The sequence below is a fragment of the Argentina anserina genome, chromosome 5 (genome assembly GCF_933775445.1).
Source record: "Argentina anserina chromosome 5, drPotAnse1.1, whole genome shotgun sequence".
Taxonomy (NCBI): Eukaryota; Viridiplantae; Streptophyta; class Magnoliopsida; order Rosales; family Rosaceae; genus Argentina; species Argentina anserina.
In genome coordinates this window covers 7736340-7760106 of record NC_065876.1, presented here as the reverse complement: position 1 = coordinate 7760106, position 23767 = coordinate 7736340, and the positions used below count along the sequence as shown (strand labels likewise).

The following is a 23767-nucleotide window of genomic DNA, read 5'->3' as shown; positions in this document are numbered from 1 at the left end:
TATATATTATGTGTAATTTTTTGAATGTGTTGAAAGTTTGAAACCTGAGCATCATCAGGAAAATTTAATGGGACTGTTTAGCAGGAAAGGGCCTTCTGGGTTTTCTTCAACTTCCACAGCTGAGGAAGTTACACAAGGGGTTGATGTAACTGGTCTTACTGCCATTGTTACAGGTTAGTCTCTTTTCATCTAAGAGTAAGAATATAAGAATGAGGGAGGTTGAATGTCTCCAGTGAAAGATCATTGATTTGAAGAAAATTCTACTAATGCAATTAGTGTTCTGCTCTAGTTGTTTGTTCTTTTTTTTTTTCTTTTTTTGGAAACACATGTATATATATTGTGAATCTATATGAAAGAAAGACGGTTCTTTCTATTTACAAGTTCTTTTAGAATTAGGTCGTGATTCACTCTAAAAAATAAAGGTGGTGATTGTCTTTTGGATCTCGGATGATTATACATTATTATGTCATCAGTCTGAATGTTGTCTAATACACGATGAGCTTTTCTATAAACACCTCAGGAGCCTCAAGTGGTATCGGAACAGAGACAGCGCGTGTACTTGTGTTGCGTGGTGCTCATGTGGTCATGGCAGTGAGAAACAAGGATGCTGGGACAAATGTCAAAGCAGCAATCCTTAAAGAAATTCCGGCTGCTAAAATTGATGTCATGGAGTTAGACCTCAGTTCATTGGCGTCTGTAAGAAACTTTGCAGAAGAGTACGTTGCCTTGGGTCTCCCACTGCATATTCTTATGTAAGTTTCTGATCCCATTGTTACTACTGCCAATCGAAGAGTTTCCATTTAGTGTATTCTGTTAAACAATGTAGATGTTAATCATGTTATACTTGCAACTTCAAATTAACATGATCAGTGATTAGTGTTTCTGATCACTAATTGCCAACTGCTGGCCCCTAAAAGCTTGAACTGTTGAGTGATAAAGCAACAGTGTGTAATTGTATATCAAGCTAACCCGTTTGTTTGTGCTTAGTTTAAACTCCCATACATGCAAAGATTGCCTTATATAGATAGAATTTACTTTTATTTCTCTGGCATATGAAAATAAGAATAAATTGAATCTTTTCTTTTTTAAAGTAACAATGCAGGGGTTATGGCATGCCCATTCAAGCTTTCTCATGACAACATTGAACTCCAGTTTGCAACTAACCATTTAGGTGTGTGTGCTACTGAATAATACCTTTGGATTTCGTCCTATTGGCAAATGCATAAGAGTTCTTTGAGTTTCTTATTAATTAATATTTTGGTTACGACTGATAAACCATACAATATGCAGGTCATTTTCTTCTGACGGATCTCCTGTTGGAGACCATGAAAAATACCACAAAAGAAAGCAACATTGAGGGGAGAATTGTTAATTTATCATCTCTCGCCCATGAATACAGCTACCGTGAAGGAATTCATTTTGATGCAATTAATGATGAATCAAAGTAACACTTCTGCTCATTAGTTTGATGGATCCTCTCTTGGCTATGCTCTTTTGAATTGAGATATCTCTGTAGACATATGTACTTGTAAATAATCTATCTCTTTTTACTTGCAAATTTACAGATACAGCAAATATTATGCTTATGGGCAATCCAAGCTTGCGAACGTATTGCACGCTAAAGAGCTGAACAGGCGTCTCAAGGTATTCAATTGCTTAAAGTAGTAAACATGTGGTATTGTGACTATTGTCTATAAAAGATTATATGTACCTCTTGGTTGACTTGGTATCATTTCGAAAAACTAACTAAATAGGAAGAAGGAGTGGAGATAACTGCTAATGCTGTTCACCCTGGAGCAATTCTCACCAATCTGATGCGAAATCATAACCTTTTAAAATGTAAGCTTTGTCATCTCTACTTTATCAGTGTCATTTGATTCTTTAAAAGAATTCCACACTGTAATGATTGTAATCGTTGTCTGCGGTAGTGATCACCTTTCGTACACTAATACTTGCAGTATTTGACATTGGATAATTTGTCTGTTTTCTGCTGGTACTCACTTCTTATGTTTTCTTGAGGCAGCTGTTATGAAGCTGCTGGGTTCATTTATCACTAAAACTGTTTCCCAGGTACTCTTTTACATTCTACAGCATACACATGGAGGATTTTGTATAAACCCACTGTGTGTGAGTTTGCTTAAAGTAGTGCTTAATTTTGAACATGGATTTGCAGGGAGCAGCAACCACATGCTTTGTGGCACTGAATCCACAAGTTAAGGGAGTGAGCGGTGAATACTTTGTGGACTGTAATGTTGCCAAGCCGAGCTCTCAGGCAAAAGATGCAGATTTGGCTACTAAACTATGGGATTTCAGCATGACCTTGACCAATGTCAAGTAGCAGTGAAGGTTTTCATGTTTGATGGGGTGTATCTGGCTCCTTTTGCTGCACTGTTTGCTATGGAATCAATTTGCCAAACCACATTTGTACCGCACTTGTAGTTCATTACAAGTCAATGTGTCCTAGTTGTCTATGAATATTGCTTCTAGACTGCACTCATGGCACTCGTGTATGTAAAAGTATGATTAGTTTGTAGAGTTCTTAATTGCCAGCTGAAGTACTCATAGGTGGCATTGAGATCACTTATCAGGTTACAAATACAAACTATAATCCTAGAAATGTTGACTCTGTTTAAATGCATCTCCTGTAACCTTATCACTAATCATCTACAAAATTATTTGGGAACTTTAGCATCTTGGTTCTCCGGCTCTTCCATGGTAGAAGAAGTAAAGGAATTGATAGAACTGGTCTTACTGCATTTGTTACAGGTCAGATAAAGCTCTGTGTTAAGCTAGCGTTCGGGATATGTATTGACATTGTTCCATATATAAATGCAACACTCAAAAATCTATGGCTTAAGACCAGTTTGATCTGATAATTTAGACTCTTACTCTGCTTTCGTGATGACCTTATGTTTTTGGCCAGCTTTCGTGATAATTTAGTCTAAGTAATAATTTAGACTATTACTTGACCCATCTCCTCGTGGGAAGAAGTATGTTTATGATGTGAACTTGATTTTGAGCTTAGGTAAATCATATCTTCTTCAAGAAGGGGATCATTTTCCCCAGATGAGCCACTTTACAAAGGTCGCCGAGTTGATGGATTCATACCTTGCAGAAGTAGCTCCAGACTTTCATTTGATACCTTCAATGTTTGCAGCATTAGTTTTGATGTTGCCGGCCAGCGTCTGTTCGAGAATCTCATGACAGACTTTATGAAGCCATTGCTGTATATTTTAAGGTATGCTAGTCCTAATTAATGTGTCCATGTATACAAATAGACTCAACTGTGTTTGCTTTTCTTGAATGCTAGTACTGACTTGTAGTACCTGATAGTGCCACACTGGTCTATATGAACAAGAGAAGCTGACTATCTGTTGTGCACTCAACTATAAGTCTATAAGATGCTCTCAGCTGAAGCTTTAAAACAAGTCTCTTGCACAAAGTTCCCATCGAGGAGAGCAGTTTCAGCTTTCAAGAAACAGCAATCCAAACTCAGAAGCTTTCTCCAGGAAGTCTACTACATTGGAACCAAGGATGAGACAGAGGAAATTGATCCGGTCCTACTTGACACGAAGGATCTTGATCTCCCAACAAAGGCATTGGAATTGAAAAGGGTTTTCGGGACAGTGCAGATACAAGTGAAAAATGTAATCAAATACAGATACTTGCCTGTGAAAATTTCAAGCAACCAATATCGAAAACCTCTTTCCATAATACAATTCAAATATAATTAGCTTCAAACTTTCAATGCTGATAGAAAGGTATTACAAACCAATTAGCTTCATAACTAAAAGTAGTAACTCACAGTCGACTCACAAACCAATGAGGCCCTGCATCGAGTACAGAAAGGTAGTAATAACACGAGTGCATATAAGTTGGGTGGGAACTGACCGTAAATTGGTGGCCACGGGGGTTGTAAAACTGCGGTTTGAGCCTCCGGCGGTGGCGCTTCGTCTACCTTCTCATTCTGCTCTCCGGAGTTGCAGCCATTGTTATTGTCGTCTACGACTGTATGTATTTTGTTTTTTATTTTTTATTGAGGGGTATAACTGTCTTTGTCAGTAACGACTCCGACTGAATTCGAGCGTTTGCAGCGCGTATTTGTCCATTTTTAGCTCGAATCTCACGTTTCCACGGGTGTAGGTACTTTCACACGTGCACGAACTCGCCGGATAACCGCCAGCTATTCCTGTATAATTGACGGAGAGTATCGGAGAGGTTTGGGAAAAGACGATTGTACCCCTATGCGTTTTTACATTCACCAACTGGAGGGCCTTGGCGCTGAAGAAACACATTACGCTTTCCGTTCTGTTGTTTCCAAAAAGAAGACAAATACTACTAAAACCGAAAATAATGTAATATTCAAGGCAAAAAATTCCAAGAAAACCATCTCTGTTTGGCTTGTCCAATTCATTAAATGATCACTGCTTCCAACTAGTTCAAAGTCTAATAGTCTCACAGTAACCAAAAATGTTTTTGTTTAGAAAATGTAATGTTGGTCTAGGAGTTACCTCCAAGAAACAAATGTTGGTCTTGAAGTTCATCCAGTAAGAAGCTCTATTTCCTTGGCTAGGTGCAAATATATTAGGCACAGCCCCCCCCCCCCCCCCCCCAAATTGCATTATAATATACGACCTTATAATATTTGACCACATTCACAGTTGACTGAGTGCCTTGCTGTACTAATGTATCATGAATCTATTACTACCAGTATCTTTTTACAGTCATGATCGAATTGGTAAAAATGCTTTGGTTTCTCTGAAACTAGGTTTCTGCATAATGGTCTTGGTCCTCACACAGTGCTCAACTGTCTTAATTAAACTACTCAATCAGCAACTAGATAGTTATGCCTTTTCAAAAGATACTAGATAGGAAGGAAGGAGAAAAATTTGCACAGATATTCTTGAAAAGTTACATGCAAAATTTTGGAAATATAAATATATATATATATATATAGCCCTAGTGGACTCAGGTTCAGTAGATTGTGAAAGTATATAGCCTAGTGGACTCAGGTTCAGTAGATTGTGAAAGCTCACATGGTGAAACACTGTAATTGTGGATTAGATTTCTGATGTAGAACAGTACGTAGAAGTAGCTCAATGGTTTGCTGGCTGCTCATATACCCACCATGCCAGATTACCAGGAGACAAGCGCGTTCAATGCTTGTGCTGTCAGACTGTCAACTTTGTACTAGAAGGTTTGTCATTTCACTTATGAACCTGTTATTGATCTAAGACTCATTCTGTCATTTCTGTAGCTCTGGTGCTTCGTCTCTCTATTTCATTAATTTGTTGGTCATTTTGAATTCTATCTCGTACGAATTGCCCGAAGTTGACATGTTATGATGAGTTGATGAATCCCTGTGGGTGCCTGTTTTGCAAATATGTAGTGGTGATGCGTTACCATCATTGTCCTTTCGTATCATATCCTGAGTATCATTTCTGATGTTATTAGACTGAAAAATCCAGTCATGAGGTTACACTGGTGAAGGGTTTTCGATTGTATGCTGGCATTATGGCACGGCTATAAAGGATCCACATTTTTGAAGGCGTCGCACGGCTATTAGAATTTAGAATCATGATGTACAATGTGATTTAGATGTTTATTTCTCATTGAACACGGTTTTGCAGGGTGCGACGACCACAGGCTTTTTGGCACTGAATCCACAAGTTAAAGGAATAAGTGGCGAATACTATGTGGACTGTAACATTGCCAAACCGCACCCCAAGGCAAACGATGCAGATTTGGCCAAGAGACTCTGGGAATTTAGCTTGAGTTTGACCAACCTCAAGTAGTAGTGGAGTTTAAGTCTTTTCCGGGGCATGTTATAGCGAGCTGTAATTCTGCACTGTTTCTTATTAAATTAGTTGGCAAATCACATGAGTATGCATACAGAATGAAACATCTCAATCCTCTTTCTCTTCATCCTCCACAATGGAGTGTTCTGTAAATTAGCGAAGCAAACTCGATCAGAAACTTTGTCTATGCTTGTACAATTTGAAGAAATGACTACGCACCTGAACGCGTTTGCAGAAGTACTTATAATAGTTCATCAATTGATGATACTTTCACCAGCATACAGCACCCTTCCATATCTAAGACAAATGAACTCATAAACACAATTTATTGTTACAAATTTTAAATGGCTTCATCTTGCTAAAAAGTACATCACCATCACCATTATTGAAGATAACGTTTTTGTTTTCTTTTAGCAGAGAAACATCCCAAACGTCACTGCTTAGTGATCATGAGTATTTAAATATCAATTATACTCTGCCAATCACAGGTAAGCTGTGGTATCTTTAATTAGTGAGGCATCCGGGGCTTTCCCCTTGTCTTGACATCAGCTGTCATTTTTTGAACAGATTACAACTGTACAGGTCTAGAATTTATCATTTTTATGTTATGTAAGGGATCCTAGCTCTCTGTGTTGCAATATCGTTAGCAGAATTAGCAAAATTATGGGGTTACTTAGCAGAAAAGGGCCATCTGGGTTCTCAGCCTCTTCCACAGCAGAGGAAGTTACTAAAGGGATTCATGGAACTGGTCTTACTGCGATTGTTACAGGTCATTTGAGCTCTATTTTAAGTTCAAGTTTACTGTTTACCATAGTTCACAGGAAGAATGCTATTATTGTTTAGTTTGCTAAGAAGAAGCTTATGCATATATCCAAAAGATTAAAGAGAACAAGCTTGATCAGAAATTGACATTGAAAAAACTGAATCAAAAGTTTCCATACAGTGTAATTAATTAGTATGCCAGTGTATATATAAAGAGAGAGATCGATCTTGCTCACTCATTTGGAGTGCTTATTATATCTGTCATATATGGTTTAACTCTGCTCGTGCACCTTTGAATTGGGAATCTATAATATGTTTGACATTATTAAACTTAAAAATTTCCATGGCAGTGAGCTTTTCTAGCTTAATAAGTGACCTCTTTTCATGTTTCAACATCTTATTTCTGTTCTATTTCAGGAGCCACAAGTGGTCTTGGTTTAGAGACATCACGCGTTCTTGCATTGCGGGGTGTCCATGTAGTTATGGCAGTAAGAAATACGAGTGCAGGGAAAAATGTCAAAGAAGCAATTCTTACAGAAATCGCCAATGCTAGAGTTGATGTTATGGAATTAGATCTGAGCTCATTGGCATCTGTCAGAAAGTTTGGAGAAGATTATATTTCCTTGGGCCTTCCATTGAACATCCTTATGTAAGAACAGTAAGATAGGCACAAGTCATTTTTATTCATCTCTTTTTTCTTTTGGCATTTCTTTTTCCTTTGGGTTTAGCAGATGTCACTGTTAATGTTAGAACAAATTCAAGTAAATGTGCATCTAATATTGTATACAACACTCGACTGCAAAAGCTTAAGCGGTTTGAAAATAATACATGCAGTAGAAAGCTCTAGACAGAAAGAACATCGATCTGGTTATTGCAAATGCAAACTTTGACAATAAAGGAAAATTAAATCTCTTCTTTGTTGGAAGTAATAATGCAGGAGTTGTGACACCATTCAAGCTTTCTCGAGACAACATAGAACTCCATTTCGCAACTAATCACTTAGGTCTGTTTGCCTTCAACATGACTTCAGTACATAATATCAGTTTTCCACAGTACTTACTTTCATGGACTTACTTGATACTTGAACAGTTAAACCATGCATCCAATGTGCAGGGCACTTTCTTCTCACAAATCTTTTGTTGGAGACCATGAAACACACATCGCGAGCAAGCAACAGAGAGGGAAGAATTGTTAACTTATCATCAACGCTCCATCAATATGTGTATCGTGAAGGAATTCGTTTTGATAAAATTAATGAAGAATCAAGGTAAGCACATCACAGCTGTCACTACTCCTTTTAGGCTATGCTGCAATAATCTAAGGAGTTATGGTAGTGCTCTCTTGTCGATGTTTGATGTGTATGTCACAAGGCTAGACTCTCGAAGTGTCGATCTAATATCACACAGATACCAAATAAAAAACCACAGTTTCAATAGTCTGGCTGTGGATTTACAGTCTAATTAAATAGTATCTGTTTCAATTAACATCATTCGGCTTCTACTTCTTTACAGCTACTACAAATATTTTGCCTATGGACAATCCAAGCTTGCTAATATATTACATGCTAATGAGCTTACAAGGCGTCTGAAGGTATTGCATGTGTTTTTGTCATAGAAATGTGCTGTATTTTGTAGTGGTTAACTAGTAGGTAACTGAGCACTAACTTATGAACAGGAAGAAGGGGCGGAGATAACTGCTAATTCTCTTCATCCTGGATATATACAAACCAATATTGTGCGCATTGAATATGGCATTTTGTATTGTAAGCTCCATCCTCTCTACGTAGTTCAAAATTGTCGATATTTTTTTAGTGAAATTCTGTGCAGCGTCAAAATTCTTTGATCAGTTTCTATGATATGCATAAACACTCGTTATTTATCGAATCAGCTCATGATCATAATTTATATTCTTTGCACTGCAATAATATGATCTGGTATAACTTTCTTTGATTTGGTATGACACAGATATTGCGAAGGTGCTGAGTGTATTTATCATTCCGTTCATGAAATCTATTCAGCAGGTACTTCATTTAAGTTCCTTGTGCATGTTTTCTGACCTCCTTCACCTCAAAAAAAAAAAAAAGTTCCATATGCATGCAAACATGTGTTAGATAGAGGCTCTTGTGTATCTTTGTGTGTTCAGTTTTTGTTAGAACATAGCGCGTAATAATCTCCATATATACTGAACTTGAATTGATTGTGCAGGGCGCAGCAACCACATGCTTTGTGGCACTCCATCCACAAGTCAAGGGAGTAAGCGGCGAATATTTTGCAGACTGCAACATTGCCAAACCGAGCGATCAGGCCAAAGATGCAGATTTGGCTGCCAAACTTTGGGATTTTAGCTTGAGCTTGACTAGTCTCAAGTAGACATGTTACAGCAATGGAAGTTTTCCTCAATGAAAATTTGTAATCAAATCATGCGTGAAATTAAAGCTATGAAAATCAATGAACGAAACTAATCATGATCAAATTAGACTTGTAGAATGAAAATTTTAAAATAGATCTAAGATTTTAAGACGTAAAAATAAAGAGCAAAGATATTCTGTCAGGCTATGGATGTAGAATGAAAGAAAACATATGGGTGGGTGTTTTCTAATATTGCAAATTTGGGTTTTTATCTAATGTTCTTATTCAAATTTCATGGCAACAGCCACATCTACTAGTCATACTACTACTTCTAGTACTGCTGCTCCCAAATTTCACACCCATCAACAGCCCACCAAGCCCAGACGATGTGTCCTTGTTGTCTATGGATGCATGCTTCTAGACTACTCATGGCCGGCACTCATGTGTAAGAAATAATTATCTTATAGAATTCTTAATTTCAAGCTGAAGTATCAATAGGGGTTGCCGGATTGGCCTAGACGACAGTATGTAACAAATACTATAATGATCCTAAAAGGTCGACGTGGGTTTTGGTTAAATCCATCTTCTGTAACCTCGTCACTAATCATCTACAAAATTATTTGGAAACTTCAGCAAGAGGTTACCCAAGTTCTCTGTTCTGTAACCTCATTGCCAATCATTGATCAACTATAATGGGGATATTCAGCAAAAGAGGAGCATCTGGATTCTCTGCCTCTTCCACAGCAGAGCAAGTTACTCAAGGAGTTGATGGAACTGGTCTTACTGCCATTGTTACAGGTCATAAAATATGCTACTACTGCTTTGTTTTCAAGCTTAACATATATGTAGAGAGACTGAGAGCTTGACAGCCTCTGGATGCCTCAAATATGTTTTTCCTTGCTTCAAAGTTAGGCTGTTAAACGTTTCAGTGTAGTCTTAAAATTTGTTCTATTTCAGGAGCCTCAAGTGGTATTGGTGTAGAGACAGCGCGTGTTCTTGCATTGCGTGGTGTTCATGTAGTAATGGCAGTAAGGAACATGAATGCTGGTACCGATGTCAGAGAAGAAATCCTTAAAGAAAACTCCAATGCTAAGATTGATGTCATGGAGTTAGATCTCAGCTCAATGGCATCTGTAAGAAAGTTTGCAGCAGAGTACAATTCCAAAGGCCTTCCCTTGAATATCCTTATGTAAGAGAGCAGCACTTATTAGAAGTTCATTGTTAGTACACCTATAAATCCAGCCAATTTCTATATTTTCTTTCTGTTGGTTTCCTTTAACAGAGTTCAATTATCTATGTTGGAAGTAACAATGCAGGGGTTATGGCAACTCCATTCAAGTTTTCTCAAGACAACATAGAACTTCAGTTTGCTACAAACCATTTAGGTTTGTGATTAAGCATTTGTTTTTATATTTAAAAAAGTGATTAAGCATTTGTTTTGTTCAATCAAATCCTTTTTCTACATATCAGCTATTCTACAAATAACTGTGTGACTTGGACCATCCAATCTGCAGGTCATTTTCTTCTCACAAATCGTTTACTAGAAACTATGAAACGCACATCACGAGAGAGCAGCACAGAAGGAAGAATTGTTAATGTAGCATCATTAGGCCATAAATTTGGGTATCGTGAAGGAATTCGTTTTGATGACATTAATAATGAATCAAGGTATCTGATGCAATGTGTTTCTTTTGATGAATCTTCTTTAGGCTGTGCTGATTCAATTAGTTCGGCTCTGCAGCTATATAATGTTCTCACATTTCCTCTGAAGTTAGTATGTTTCAGACTGTTTGGGATCCTTTTGATAAACAGATATATAATCAACAATCTACTATTCCCTTGCAAAATTGCAGACACAACAAATATCGCGCATATAACCAGTCCAAGCTTGCTAACATATTACATGCTAATGAGCTTGCAAGGCGTCTAAAGATGTCAAATGCTGTAAGGTCACAAACCAAGTGCCACGCTTTATATAGAAGTAAACTGCATTTTTCCAAGTAACATGATCTGCACTTCTTGAGTAAACAGGAAGAAGGTGTGGAGATAACTGCTAATTCTCTTCATCCTGGAGAAATTTGCACAAATCTTGTACGCAGTATTCATAGCTGTTTCCAGTGTAAGCTTCATCTGGCTGTACATCTTGTGGTTCATATGTCATACATCTCAACAAACACTGACAAATCAATGTTGGCTTTGACACAGGTTTTTTGAAGACGCTGTCGCTGCTGGGTATATTCATGTCCAAAACTGTAGAGCAGGTACTTATTGTGTTCTAGACTTCTAGCATTCGATTATTTTTTTGACTGATGCTATTAGACCATAATATGTTATCGACTGGAGATACGATCTATTAGGTAGTTTGGTTTACAACAGAATCTTATTGAAATGGATCATGCAGGGGGCAGCGACAACATGCTTTGTGTCTCTTCATCCACAAGTAAAGGGTGTAACTGGGGAATACTTTTCTGGGTGCAACATAATCGAACCGAGCTCTCAGGCCAAAGATGAAGATATGGCCAAGAAACTCTGGGAGTTTAGCTTGAGCTTGACTGATCGAAAGTACTATTAAAAGGTTTTAGTGTGTTCAATGGTTCATCATCACATTATGTACTGTACGTGACAATATTCATTTCTCAACATTCTTGTAGATCCAAGCTAAAATGTAAAATCCACGGACCAGTTATACTACTGCAAGATATGTATGGTTTGAACTTTAGACCAGAACATCACAAGATCTCTAGGGCAGGAGATACATGAGCAATTGGATTTTTTTTTCCTCTTCTATTTGATGCAAGTATAATTTAGATACAACAGAAAAGCCGCCCATATGAAGAGTCAGACTGAGCAGCCATGAACTGATACAAGAGACAGCCTACCAGACTCCAGCTAACTCTGAACTACCATATCTGCCTCCCAACCCTCTGTACAATAATTGTTCCCTCCCGCTTTCCTCCTAGAAAAAAAGAAACAAAAATGATCAGGCTCAAACGGTGATACGCCTTCTGACTTTTTTGTCACCAGCGATAAAATATACACTCTCCAAAGCGGCCGATACATTCTTTTTACAAGGAACAATCAAATGCTGGAACTCCAAAGGTCACCTCCATCTCTACAAAGGGAAACACCTCAACCCTCTGAGGACAATACATTAAGGCCTTTCATATCATGCTACTCTACTGTTATTCAAGCTTTCTGAATATCCAAAGTTACCGGATGATAATGTTCAATTTCGACTGAGCTTTCAACGGTACTGCAATGCCAATCATGAAAGCACCAACAGCAATTCTATGTATATTAGCACTGCTCCGACAAGGATCACGGTCAATATATAACGCTCTTGTGATCAAGTAGTGCAGCTACTGAGGATTTAAGTCCATGGAAGGGTTCAGCTTCATATGATCCATTAAGAGCTGCTGAGAAACACGGTCAGTCAAAACTGACTGCACATCACAGAATTCCCTTTGCTGCCCAGGAACAGGCTTCCAAAACTGGTCCCTGTGGGCAATATTATCAGATGAAACTATATCCCGGAAATTATGAGAGGCCTGCGGAATCCCTCGAAATAGATCAGGCTTTGGCTCATGATATTGCATGCTGCCATTTGTAATGAAGCTACTGTTCTGGGATCTCTGGGTCATCTGTGTGCCTTCATTTAAGTAGGTTGTTGGTTGCTTCAACTGTTGAAATGGGATTGCACCACCACCACCACCACCACCAGTGAGAGGTGTTGATGCACCAGATGTAATACGGGGGCTAGATATGGGAGACATCCTTCCGCTGAAATGTTGTGGTGATCTAGGATGGAGAAGTGGGCTACCAATGGGTGAAACTGGGCTAGACACATATCTTGGTGTGTGGACATCTCTGAAATTCGGAAGAAAGGGAAAGGTTAGTGACTTAATATTTAAATGGAATCGACGACCAGGGCGAGTAGTAGACAAATTAGTCCTTAAAGCCCATGGGTCAATAAAAAGTACTTCACATAGTCACTTGGGACCAATATTGTTATTGTTTCGAACTTCCGGTAGCCCTTCTTAAATGCTGAAATAACCTTTCACTCTGAATGGTCTAAAGTTCCTATGTTTATTATGCTTTAATCCAGAAAGATTTGTGAATGAGTTCGACGCTATATCAAATACAGGTCAGGTTCGAAAACGTGACTGTTTCTTTTATTATGTTGGCTACTAGCAGTTGATGCTAGATTTTGGGTTTCAAGTTTTCTGAGTTTTATCCTATATAGTCTTCTTCTAGATGTCTTTGATTTTGTTTCTTGTTTAAATAAATTATTGTTCATGATTAAATAAAAATTATGACTACTGTCACTTGTACATACAATTAATGAGAGAGAGAGAGAGAGAGAGAGAGAGAGAGACCTTGGTGCTGATCCAGTTCTTGAGCCTCTGGACTGGTGAATAGTCATCCCTTCAGAGTCGGACTGCAAATTATTTCTCCCATGTCCAAAGGCCTAAAAGAATATAAACAAGAAAAAGCAAATTAATCACAAACCAAGAAAGATGAAGCTTTTTCAACACCAGCATTAACTCCATGACATAAAATTATTAGGCCTAAATGTATAACTTTAACAAAAACACCACTCAATATAACATTTGTTCTCATGCCTAAATTTTAGGCATGCATTGCCAGTGTTAATAAAGCGTGCATTTATTGACACCAGTAATAAACAGAAAACAGAAACATGAGAAGATGGGTGGCCTTGCAAGTAGTGACTACATATTCGATATTTCATCATATACTGCCTACTTTTACCAGATGGTTCAAATAAAATTTTGTAGTTACATAAAAAAACAGCAATCACATAACGCCAAAACATTTTAATGTTATATAAAATCCCTCATGGTAGAGATAGAACTTTCAATATAACAAAGTTGGTATGCAACCAAAAAATTGATAACTTTACAAGAGACAACACATATAAAATGCAAAATTAAACATAATAGGTCACATTTATAACCTGATGGAATGAAACACATCTGTCCTCATTATTTATTATTCTTTTTTTTTGTGGGCCACTACCTGAGATTTCACTGCATTTGTCACTGCAGGTGGTCCTTCAGAATGCTCCAAACTCATAATGGGTCTTTCCAGTGGAGGAACACACTTAACAAAAGGATGCTCCAAAAGCTGAGCAGCTGTAGGACGATGCAGTGGGTTGCGTTGCAAACATAGCCTAACAAAGTTTTTTCCCTCCTCTGAAAGATGATCAGGAATTCCAGGAAGTTCCTTGCTGTTTCCTATCTTAAACATAGCAGCGACCTTCCCAGCAAACATTACAACATGAGAGTCAAGCATTAGGAACTTCTGACATGCAAATGCTGTTACTGGAAAAAAACACAACATCTAAATATTTCACAATATTCCAGCCTTTTGGATTCAAAGTTAACTAACCCCTTCATATTGACTCCAAGGTGGTTTTGTCGTGGCCATCTCAAGAACAGTGCAACCAAGGCTCCATATGTCAACCGCAAGATTACAACCACTGGAATTCTTGATAACCTGAAATATTAGAGTAAAACATCTACAACAAATCCGTATTGAATTATAGATGACGATGATGCATGAGCACAGTAAAGGAGCCATGCCATACCTCTGGTGCCATCCAATATGGGCTACCCTTGAAAGATAAAGGACAAGAGTGCCCACTGATCTGCAAATTATTTCAGCAGAAATACAGTATGACCATCAGATTCATTGTGTATATACAAGAATGATACAACTTTGTCTAGGAAATCAAGTGCCTCATTTAACATAAATTTCAATGGGCTTGCTGGTTGTTATTCTGTTAGGTAAAAAATGGCATTCTAACGAAATGAGCGCTTGAAAAACATAATTTACTTATCCAATGACACAGCATGACTAGATCCCTCCATCATTGACTACCTATTAGAATCAAGGTTTTATGCTAACCGAGATCTATTAATTATGATCTAAAAAAGCATGCAAAAACAAATAATCTTACATGCTTAGCCATCCCAAAATCTGCCAACTTCACCCGACCATTGGGATCTACTAATATATTTGCTCCTTTGATATCCCTGAACATGATAACCTCATCATTAGCTAAAATAGTTCTCCAAACAGTTAAAGCTGACATTCCTCAATGACCAATATATGGTTGAGAATTGGTAAAAGATTATAAATCCATAATAATTTAAAATTTTGAATAATAACTTCGCTAACCTGTGGAGAGTGTTTTTCGTGTGCAGGTATGAAAGCCCTGACAGGATTTGTTGAGTATAACTACGAATTGCTATTTCTCCAAACTGACCATACTCTTGAAGCAGTTTATATATGGATCCACCAGACACATACTCCAAGTATATATAAAGTTTATCATCTACCTGTGCAAGTATACACCGCAGCACACACAAACAATAGGATAACAGTTATTTAACAATCAAATTGGGTAAACAGGCAATGTTGATAACTTTCTAGAGCTCCTAGTATGAGATATCATATCAAAAATACACAAACAATATGTAACATGTAAATTTTATTTTTTTAAAAGCCAGAATCAAAAGGAATATACCGTCTCAGATCCATGATACTGCACTATATTCGGGTGCCGTAGTCGACTTAGCAAAGCAATTTCCTGTACGACACGACTCACTTAGTTTTAAACATCCTCAATGTCAAAAGGAACTCGTGAGAAAGTAAAAACTGTTAATGATAAGTGTGCTGAAAGAATTTCATGGTTAACATTTTACACAATCGAGGTTTCCAAACTCACTTGCCCAAGCTGCTGTGCACTTTCCTTCGACTTCGCATCATCTGCAAATAGAGTTACCTCCTTCATTGCACACATCTCACCACTTTCACTAAATACCCAAAGAGAAAGCTGATGGATTACAAATTAGGCATTCAAAATTTCCAAGCCAAAACTTGTGCAATACAACAAGCAAAAAACTCAAAGTACATTAAAAGCTGATGGATTACAAATCATAGTGTTACACTCATGACACTGCTTAGTATTTGATAGCTTAGCAAAATTGTAATTCTAAGCACACATTGCAACCTATGCTGTGTACATGGCTTATCTTATAAGGAATATTTAAGTGTGAATGTGTATTTTTTTTTTCTGGCGGAGTCAGAGGGTGAAAGTTGCATTTTGTTATCACACATACATTAGGAAGAAATAGATATAACTGTAGCATCTACAAACCTTCCCTAGCTACCAACCTGTTAAAACCAAGATACACATGTCCAAATGTACCCCTCCCAAGCAGGCGCCCCTTCTTCCAGCGTGAACCAGGACTTGGTGGATTTTCTGCCCTGCCAGGACTGCGAGGAACTGTGGGAGTTGTTGCAGGTGAATATGCAGGAGAAAAAGGACATGCCCTAGTTGTTGTAATGGGAGGAAGTGGTAACCGGTGGCTTTTCTGCTTCCCATCATCGGGTCGGCTTGTAGGTGACTCCAGGGCTGACCCTCCAGCTCGTGGGTGCAGAGGGGTAACCGCACCACTTTGTATTCTGGAGCTGGGGCCGGGACTGGTCATTCTGGAGCTTGGGCCGGGACTGGTCATTCTGGAGCTTGGGCCAGGACTAGTCATTCTGGGACTAGGTATTGGAGAACACTCAGGGCTACACCTGTTCTGCTGCCAAAAAAGCTGTGCTGAGAGATCCCCTCCGACCGAATTATGTCCAGAATTATGACCTGACCCTGGACTGGAGCAGTGGGTAGAAGCTATATCAGGATAAGCCTTTCCTGCCCTGAAACTGGAGTTCAGAACTTGATCAGAGCCAAACACTCTCATAGGACTTCTGGAAGGACTTGACATGGAGCTGTCTGGAGCACTGAAGAAAGCACCATTGGACGGAATTTGTATGTTCTGCAGATGTGTCCTGGACGGTCCCCGTTTCGGCGATGTGGACATCATCTGACTATTGAGTAGAAGATTAGCCGGCTTCAAAGTCTCTTTTGTATTCTTCTGGTTGACATAAGAGAAATGATCCTTTTGGATAACCCTTCAGCAAGTATGCAATTAAATTCATCAGGGTGGACGCGCATAAACACTAACATTGAGATAAAGCATTTACAATGACGTGAAGTATCTTAATTAATGTCTAACTTTAATTATACCTTCATTTTCAATTGCATGTATCAAAAATTACCTGGAAGGACTGTTCAAAGCTGTTCTGGTGACATATTCACAATCAGAGGCCATAGGACTAATGAGACGTGAGTCAGGCAGGTCATCACTATCAATAGAACTATCACTAGATATGGAAGCAGTGGCTATATCACCGTAAGCATCTGCAGGTACCCTGCTCAAGATATGGCCAGGGCTTGACAGGGGAACATAGAGCATTTGATTAGGCACTTTATCAGACCCAGCCTTTGATGATGCAGTGACAGCAAAGTCGAAACCCCCAGTGTTGGAAAGTTGCACTCTTGGAAGGGGTAGCGGTTGGCTTTGAAGCCTCTCTGCAAAACTTTGACAGCGTGATACTTGTGTCGAGGTTAGTGGTGACAATGCCCTTGATTGAGAACCCATTTCGGATACGGTGTCCCTACATCGTCTCCTAGAACCTCCTGAACTACTGTTAAACTTGTCTCCAGACGAACTCTTCAGTTTCCGGTGTATGGTCATTATGGTATCAATGAAACCCTCTTTACTTTCTTTCTTCTTTACTTCTTTGGACGAAGACTTTCTCCACCACGAAGGCATGATTGTAGAATAGGAGCAGATATGTAGCAAAAAAGCAAACCCCGAGACAAACCACTGTCCTTGATTGTAGATAAGTTATCACATTTGCACCAATTTAATGACCAGCTACGGCGCTCATAAATTCATTATGGTGAAAAGTAATCCACTGGTTGTATCCATAAAATCTCCAACAAACAAAACTCCAACAGACAGCCATAACTCAATTTGGAAGAAGCAGCTCAGCAAGGACCTGTCCAAAAATTCAAAAAAAAAAAAATCAAATTCAGCTCTCACTAAGATCATACACAAATACGCAACCACTCAACATAAACAAACGTGGCACAAACAAGCCTCAACCAACTCAACAGCCGTTTCGTAACTCATTCCCCAAGTAAGCAATCATGCGAAACCAATCATCATCATCATCATCATCATCCACTGTCAAAATTTAATATCCACAACCAAACTTTATCCTGACTATATATTCCACCTTCCCACTAAAACGGAAATTTAAAAAAAAAAATCGGCAAACAGATACTCTTAATACCACAAATCGACAGCCTGCGCAGATTGGCCAACATTCTCTGCACCCGCAATTCCCATGTTTGGCTGCATTTCCATAGTCGGAAACTCTCTTCACATTAGCCTACATTTCTCACTTTCCAATTCCACACCACAACACCTAAACCCTAGCTTAATCCAAAGAATCCAAAACAGTAACGCACTACTCAAACATCAGATCTACCCAAATCCAATCCCCCATTCCTCAATTCCACTCACACAAAATCCAAAATCCAATCCTCAATTTCCTACACTTAAACAAAATCATCCCCACTAAAACAAACCTAGAGCCTCTTAAACTCATAACAACAAGCTCAAAGCCCTAAATTTACCGCGCCAAAAGTAAAAATTAAAAGGAATTCAAATTTCAATTGGGAGTGTTTTGCAGCTAAGTAGGGCTCGGAAGCAGTAAAAAAGCGACAACCCTTGAGCGTGACTTACAGTGGGGGAAGTGAATGTAGCGAAGGGCCCAAAACGACGCCGCGAGCTCAGAGCTCTCTGTGAGTCTCTGTGTCCTCCGAAGAAGAAGCTGAAAAAGACACCGAAAAATGGGGACACAAAACAATAAGAGAGCCAGAGTTTTTCGGTTTTTTTTTTTCGGGCGTTTCTGTGATTATAGAGCAAAGAAATATTAAAATAATTTAAAGTGCGAAACAGGTAGATTAATTAAATTGGAAAATTTGTTTCTGTTTCGCGGTGTACAGTAAGGGTGTATAGTATTGGATCCCGGCTGTTGGTTTCGAGATTGCTGACGCCAGCGGTTGTCGTCGGTGGTTGGGAGCGGTGAAGAGTGAGGGTGTTGTGGTGTGCGGACTGTTGGATTTGTGGGTTTATGATAGGGTTGTTTTTCTTTTATAATAGCCTTACTGCACGTGGTATGTAAGCCGCGTTCGTCCGTGCAAACTTTTTTTTCTACCATAAACATACTTATGTTTTATAAGATTTCTCGGTGGCTTAAATAGTGCATACGATAAGAGGTTGTGAGTAAAACTCAAAACTAGCATGTGGTATAGAACTATAATTTAGTAATATGGAACGCTCAATTATTTTTAAAATTTGCATATTTTACGACTTAAACGAGCATAGTAATAGGCAACATGAAGACTAAATTAAATCGGGCTATTGACCTAAGCCCAAAAACCAACCCTGACAAACCCTAGGTCGGAATTGTTCCCCGACCACCACAACAAACCACCATCCGATGGCTTCTCTTTGACATCAATTGCTACACTTGGCGATTGTCATCTAGCATAGAAGAGCAACATGAAGACTGAATTAAATCTGAAACAAGATCCAAGATCGGCTCGCAACAACAACATCCCTTGCAGGACCCTCTTATGCATCATCCACCATTGGAGATAATCCTTATGAAACCAAAATCTCATGATGGATTCGGCCAAAAAGGGTCTTGTCAATAGCTAGAAGTCGCCAACCAAAACACCTTCTGCTATTGGAGAGTAATTTTCGCTAAGAGACCTCTGCAGTATCATTGAAGAGGTGTAGGGATGGAAGAGGGAGAAAGAGCATGATGGCAAGACGACTAGAGATAGAACTAGGTTTTGGAAAACCCAAAATAGTAGAGTGGCTAGGGTTCCACTCATAGTTGCAATAGTGGTTTTTTCATGCGTGCAAACTTGAGTTCTCATCAAACGTATTAATGAAATAGAATTGCATTCTCTCCCAACGACGATTGTAAAAACGCATTGTATTTAAACTATTTTATATTTAATAATTGTTATTTAATTAATTGATTAGTATGAATCCTTGTATCAAACTCCTAAATTATCCACTTCTTAATTCCCTTTTTGCATGACATAAAGTCTTGACATACGATATATGGTAGTATTAAGTTGATGACACGTTTACTAACGTGGAATGAAATTTAAAATAGAGAAATTGATTACGGGATAAGAAAATTTCGTCGTTTACTAATACATAGGGTCTCACCTCCTCATTATGAATCGATTCTTCTAAAAACCCTTAATTTGATACCCAAGGGGAGAGGTGGGTATCAGAATTAATTCCTCCATCAGTTCGGGTATCAATTTTTGTTACCTAAACTACCTTAATTTATTTGAGAATATATTTAAATTGTCCAACCCAAATTGAGAATATATATATACACACACAATTAAAACCCACAAATAAACAACCACATATATTCTACGGAAATACTTAAAGTCTGTTCGTCTCTTTTTCTGATAATATTCTCTAATTTTTTTCTTTTATTTACATAATGTATGATTAAATGAAATTTAATTGGAATTAGATTTGTCTTATTGGGTGTTAAAGGAAAATAAAATTAGTATAGTAACATTTGTATGTCGTTCTGAAGGTAAAAATCGGTGTAACACAATAGCACTATTGATTAATAAAAGAAATAAGTCACTCCATAGATATATAGGGGTATTTCAGTAATTAAATTAATTTTAATTCTGATTTCGATGGTAAGTAAACAATATCAATCGTAATTAGAATTGTTTATGTTCTAATTCCATGTTGAAAGTAATTGAAATCTCCACATCAAAATCAATAATGTCTCCAATTCTTAAATAATTCTATTCCTGATGAGTTTCATTCTAAGTTAGTAAACGTGTCATGATATTGATCTAAATAAGTTGTTTGGTTGCCTATATTACAATAAAACAATTTTTTCCTCTTTTTGGGAAAATTTTGCTCCTCCTTCCCTCTTCCTTCTGTATGAAAGGGACGGTTAAAGGGTAAAGCCTAGCTCAGCAAACTGAGAACGTGGGGTTTATTCTAATTTTACTTTTTTGCACTTTACCATATTACCTCTTCCTTATATAATTTCCATTAATTTTAAATATCTCTACATGGACATTTTAGGGAGTTTCATTTATTAGTGAGGTTGTAATTATAGTAGTGGAAATTTGTTTAACTCTTAACAAATAAGTGAAATAACAGTAAATTACTAGATGAGAAATGAATGCTTTCGAATCACAACGAGCAGGTGGCCGGTGATCCGAACTAATCTGATTTAGTTAACTTGGTAAGTGTTTGTCCTTGATTACATCGAACTTGTGCTAATATATTTGTTTCACTGAATCAGGGCGATAATGTTATACGTATGTAATCTAACCAAGCAATGATAATCTTGGAATTTAAGCACAGTGCACTGTGCAATGAATTCCATTTTTATGATGAAAATCGAATGAAAAGGTACTATTTATTTATTTCTTTCTTTCTTTCTAAACTCGTTATAAGGGGGAGTTATGAGTTTGACGTATAACATAATCGGTTATAACTTTTGAGTTATTTACTAACAAATATAATATATGTGTGCCTCACGTAGTAAGGAACCATCACCCCGTGTTAGGACGTTTAACCTATCTATTTTGATTCATTATGTTAAATTTCATTTCAATTACAAAAATGGCGGAAATTGTAATATAATAACCATATCGGCATGTCTACCAAGTATTACATTGTATTAGCAAATTAGCTTACAAGTGTTCTAACCTATTTGGTTATTTAACTTTATAGCGTCAAGCTTATTATATAGTATGTACTATGTACATACCTTTATGTATATATGTATATATATAAGAGAATTTTCAGGTGCGGACGTCTGTACCTTACGTAAGGTACGGATTCACCGATTTCGGCGGGGATGACCACGACAGTCACACTCCTCATCTCTCAGTGGTCCCGTATGTGTCTGTCGGAGCTCAATCGGCGATCCGTGCCAGAATCGCGAAATCACCAAAATCTGCCCATAAACTTGATTTTTGCAGATTACGGCCGCTGTGAGTCGCAATGGAGCTTCGGCCGGCACGAAATGGATCGCCGGGAGGTGGGTAGTGCAGCTCTGCTGGTCCACCGCGCCGTTGCGGCCTGCCGTCGCCGAAATCGGGACGTCCGCACATGAGGAGCTATATATATATATATTTTTTTTTTGTTACATAAAGGGTCAAAAAGACCACACAAAAAAAACATAAGAAAAAGAGTGAGAGCTTCTTCTGGCTCTAGCAACAGGTCATCCAGATATTGTTTTTTTTGGAAATGATCATCCAGATATTGTTGAGCAGCTATGTCATCCATATTTTAGGGAGCGGGGCTTCCTGACTTTCCTCTAATCTTCTTTCACGTATTCGTCAACAGTGAAGTATATATGACTGACATATATGCGAGAGCGGAGTTTATAATAGAATTAGCTCTTTCTTTTGGGAGCAGGGGTATCTTAGATTCTTAATCTTATTAGATTTTCAGATCTTAGTAGCACCCGTTCTATATAGGTCGGGATATGTGTCCATTATTTTTGGTGACTAGTGATAATGGATGCGCTCCTGTTTCCTTCTTTTCTCTTTTGCTTGTTGTTGGAGGGGACAATTTCATTGAGAAGTCTTGCCCACCAATAAAATATAGATTGGAGTAGGAGCGCTGACCCGGAAACTCTCTAACTAGGTTGCACGGAATTGGGTACGGGTACGTGGAAGCGAAACGTTTAGAAACGCGGAAGCGCGTTTTTCAAAAAATGTAGGAAGCAGATACGTTTTGGAAACGTCGAAATAAAAAAAATATATATAAATTATACAAAAAATAATATAATAATAAATTTTTAGTTTAAATAACTCAAAATCTCAAATAACTTAAATAACTTGGTGTTCAACATTCGAAATAATACAAATATAATGAGAGATCTAGGTATCAACATGAGAGAAAGAGGGTCGGAGACTCGGCGGGAGGTCAAAAATATGTCGAAATAAGTCATTTGACTCGACGAATGTAAGTCTACCCTTCATTTAAAAAATAAAAATAAAACATAAAAAACCTTTATTTTTTTGAAAACTCGCGTTTCTAAAACACATTTTTTTGTAAACACGTTTTCGGGCGTTTCCGGGAGTTTCCGGCGCGTTTCCGGACATTTTAGAGCGTTTCAGGAGTAATTCCGCTTCGAAAGCGGGAAACGTGGGTAAATGCACGTTTTCGTGCTTCCTAGCTCTCTAATATATGTCAAGTGAAAATAGTCGGAATGAGATGGTTTACCTTGCATCTTTGCTTCCCTTTTATATGTGTAGTAGTTCCATGGGTTAACATTGACTACCATTTATCACTTTATTACTCATTGCATTTACTCTTCGGCAGTTTTAAACTCATCAACCATTGTCGGTTACGCTTCATTTAATCTCTGATAAACATTTAACCGTCAACAACTATGTTACATTTACTCGCCGACCGTTGCGAAATATTTACTCGTCGACCATTTTGGTTTCGTATTAACTTTCCACTGAATATTTATGTCAGCTCTCATTAATTCTTCCTTGATCATCATTAATTCGGGAGTCATCTTTTTTATAACCCCCACACTTGTTTATGTTGATCGAGCAGGACTTGCGATCATGTACGATAACACTGTTGTAAAGAGGCATTCAAGAAATTTTATTGCTTGTTGTTCTCTTTCAGTTACACACGAGCAGATCGAGCTGCAGAAAGACGAAATGTCTCGTTATTTTGAGCAGAAAAAGAAGAGGATCACAGCATTAACGGTCACCCCTCCAGGCATAGAACGCCATCCTCGCAAGGCATTGGAGTTGTTCCCTCAATCTCTGACCTCGGCGGAGGCCTCACGGAAGAGAAAAGCTGAAAACCTTGAGCAACAAACTGCTGA

The 23767-nt window shown here is 38.1% G+C and overlaps 6 protein-coding genes across 17 annotated transcripts in view; 5 read left to right on the top strand and 1 right to left on the bottom strand.

The window, feature by feature from the left end:
- Nucleotides 1-23767, top strand: part of LOC126796014 (elongation factor 1-alpha-like) — a 136886-nt gene that overhangs the window by 47650 nt on the left and 65469 nt on the right. The window lies entirely within an intron of this gene.
- On the top strand, nt 57-2468 carry LOC126796017 (short-chain dehydrogenase TIC 32, chloroplastic-like). The gene is made up of 8 exons (XM_050522762.1): nt 57-173; nt 521-752; nt 1092-1171; nt 1291-1444; nt 1566-1644; nt 1755-1839; nt 2024-2070; nt 2174-2468. The coding sequence occupies exons 1-8, from the start codon at nt 68-70 to the stop codon at nt 2336-2338; spliced, it is 948 nt and encodes a 315-aa protein (XP_050378719.1). The 5' UTR covers nt 57-67; the 3' UTR covers nt 2339-2468.
- LOC126795417 (short-chain dehydrogenase TIC 32, chloroplastic-like) lies at nt 3402-5795 on the top strand. Its single transcript, XM_050522258.1, has 2 exons — nt 3402-3647; nt 5631-5795. The coding sequence occupies exons 1-2, from the start codon at nt 3402-3404 to the stop codon at nt 5793-5795; spliced, it is 411 nt and encodes a 136-aa protein (XP_050378215.1).
- LOC126796015 (short-chain dehydrogenase TIC 32, chloroplastic-like) lies at nt 6363-9169 on the top strand. Of its 2 annotated transcripts, none has more exons than XM_050522760.1 (8): nt 6363-6567; nt 6978-7209; nt 7487-7563; nt 7674-7827; nt 8072-8150; nt 8235-8322; nt 8525-8580; nt 8765-9169. In XM_050522760.1, the coding sequence occupies exons 1-8, from the start codon at nt 6462-6464 to the stop codon at nt 8927-8929; spliced, it is 957 nt and encodes a 318-aa protein (XP_050378717.1). In that variant the 5' UTR covers nt 6363-6461; the 3' UTR covers nt 8930-9169. The 2 variants fall into 2 exon arrangements, with proteins under 2 accessions (XP_050378717.1, XP_050378716.1); XM_050522759.1 differs by having other exon boundaries at nt 7650-7827.
- LOC126796019 (short-chain dehydrogenase TIC 32, chloroplastic-like) lies at nt 9601-11547 on the top strand. 11 transcript variants are annotated; one of them, XM_050522776.1, is made up of 8 exons: nt 9601-9706; nt 9866-10097; nt 10214-10293; nt 10423-10576; nt 10762-10842; nt 10933-11006; nt 11114-11169; nt 11310-11547. In XM_050522776.1, exons 1-8 carry the CDS (start codon nt 9601-9603, stop codon nt 11478-11480), a joined length of 954 nt encoding a protein of 317 aa, XP_050378733.1. In that variant the 3' UTR covers nt 11481-11547. The 11 variants fall into 11 exon arrangements, with proteins under 11 accessions (XP_050378733.1, XP_050378732.1, XP_050378729.1 ...); XM_050522775.1 differs by having other exon boundaries at nt 10933-11008; nt 11110-11169; XM_050522772.1 differs by having other exon boundaries at nt 10933-11018; nt 11125-11140; nt 11270-11547.
- LOC126796000 (mitogen-activated protein kinase kinase kinase YODA) lies at nt 11662-18714 on the bottom strand. The gene is made up of 12 exons (XM_050522738.1): nt 18580-18714; nt 17042-17827; nt 16109-16894; nt 15660-15747; nt 15459-15521; nt 15110-15270; nt 14889-14964; nt 14517-14576; nt 14318-14425; nt 13946-14185; nt 13285-13376; nt 11662-12775 (listed from the first exon to the last, which is right to left on the bottom strand). Exons 2-12 carry the CDS (start codon nt 17596-17598, stop codon nt 12268-12270), a joined length of 2739 nt encoding a protein of 912 aa, XP_050378695.1. The 5' UTR covers nt 17599-17827; nt 18580-18714; the 3' UTR covers nt 11662-12267.

What these genes read in the sequence shown, in the direction of transcription:
- LOC126796015 (XM_050522759.1), top strand. Translation starts at nt 6,462, where the DNA reads ATGGGGTTACTTAGCAGAAAAGGGCCATCTGGGTTCTCAGCCTCTTCC. An exon ending in TCTTACTGCGATTGTTACAG is followed by an intron (nt 6,568 to 6,977) that starts GTCATTTGAGCT and finishes GTTCTATTTCAG; the next exon opens with GAGCCACAAGTGGTCTTGGT. An exon ending in TTTCGCAACTAATCACTTAG is followed by an intron (nt 7,564 to 7,649) that starts GTCTGTTTGCCT and finishes ATACTTGAACAG; the next exon opens with TTAAACCATGCATCCAATGT.
- LOC126796019 (XM_050522765.1), top strand. Translation starts at nt 9,601, where the DNA reads ATGGGGATATTCAGCAAAAGAGGAGCATCTGGATTCTCTGCCTCTTCC. An exon ending in TCTTACTGCCATTGTTACAG is followed by an intron (nt 9,707 to 9,865) that starts GTCATAAAATAT and finishes GTTCTATTTCAG; the next exon opens with GAGCCTCAAGTGGTATTGGT. An exon ending in CTTGCAAGGCGTCTAAAGAT is followed by an intron (nt 10,843 to 10,932) that starts GTCAAATGCTGT and finishes GCACTTCTTGAG; the next exon opens with TAAACAGGAAGAAGGTGTGG.
- LOC126795417 (XM_050522258.1), top strand. Translation starts at nt 3,402, where the DNA reads ATGCTCTCAGCTGAAGCTTTAAAACAAGTCTCTTGCACAAAGTTCCCA. An exon ending in TGCAGATACAAGTGAAAAAT is followed by an intron (nt 3,648 to 5,630) that starts GTAATCAAATAC and finishes ACGGTTTTGCAG; the next exon opens with GGTGCGACGACCACAGGCTT.
- LOC126796017 (XM_050522762.1), top strand. Translation starts at nt 68, where the DNA reads ATGGGACTGTTTAGCAGGAAAGGGCCTTCTGGGTTTTCTTCAACTTCC. An exon ending in CTCCCACTGCATATTCTTAT is followed by an intron (nt 753 to 1,091) that starts GTAAGTTTCTGA and finishes TCTTTTTTAAAG; the next exon opens with TAACAATGCAGGGGTTATGG. An exon ending in AAATCATAACCTTTTAAAAT is followed by an intron (nt 1,840 to 2,023) that starts GTAAGCTTTGTC and finishes TTCTTGAGGCAG; the next exon opens with CTGTTATGAAGCTGCTGGGT.
- LOC126796000 (XM_050522738.1), bottom strand. Translation starts at nt 17,598, where the DNA reads ATGCCTTCGTGGTGGAGAAAGTCTTCGTCCAAAGAAGTAAAGAAGAAA. An exon ending in AGTATCATGGATCTGAGACG is followed by an intron (nt 15,271 to 15,458) that starts GTATATTCCTTT and finishes ATACTTGCACAG; the next exon opens with GTAGATGATAAACTTTATAT. An exon ending in ATTTTGGGATGGCTAAGCAT is followed by an intron (nt 14,577 to 14,888) that starts GTAAGATTATTT and finishes AATAATTTGCAG; the next exon opens with ATCAGTGGGCACTCTTGTCC.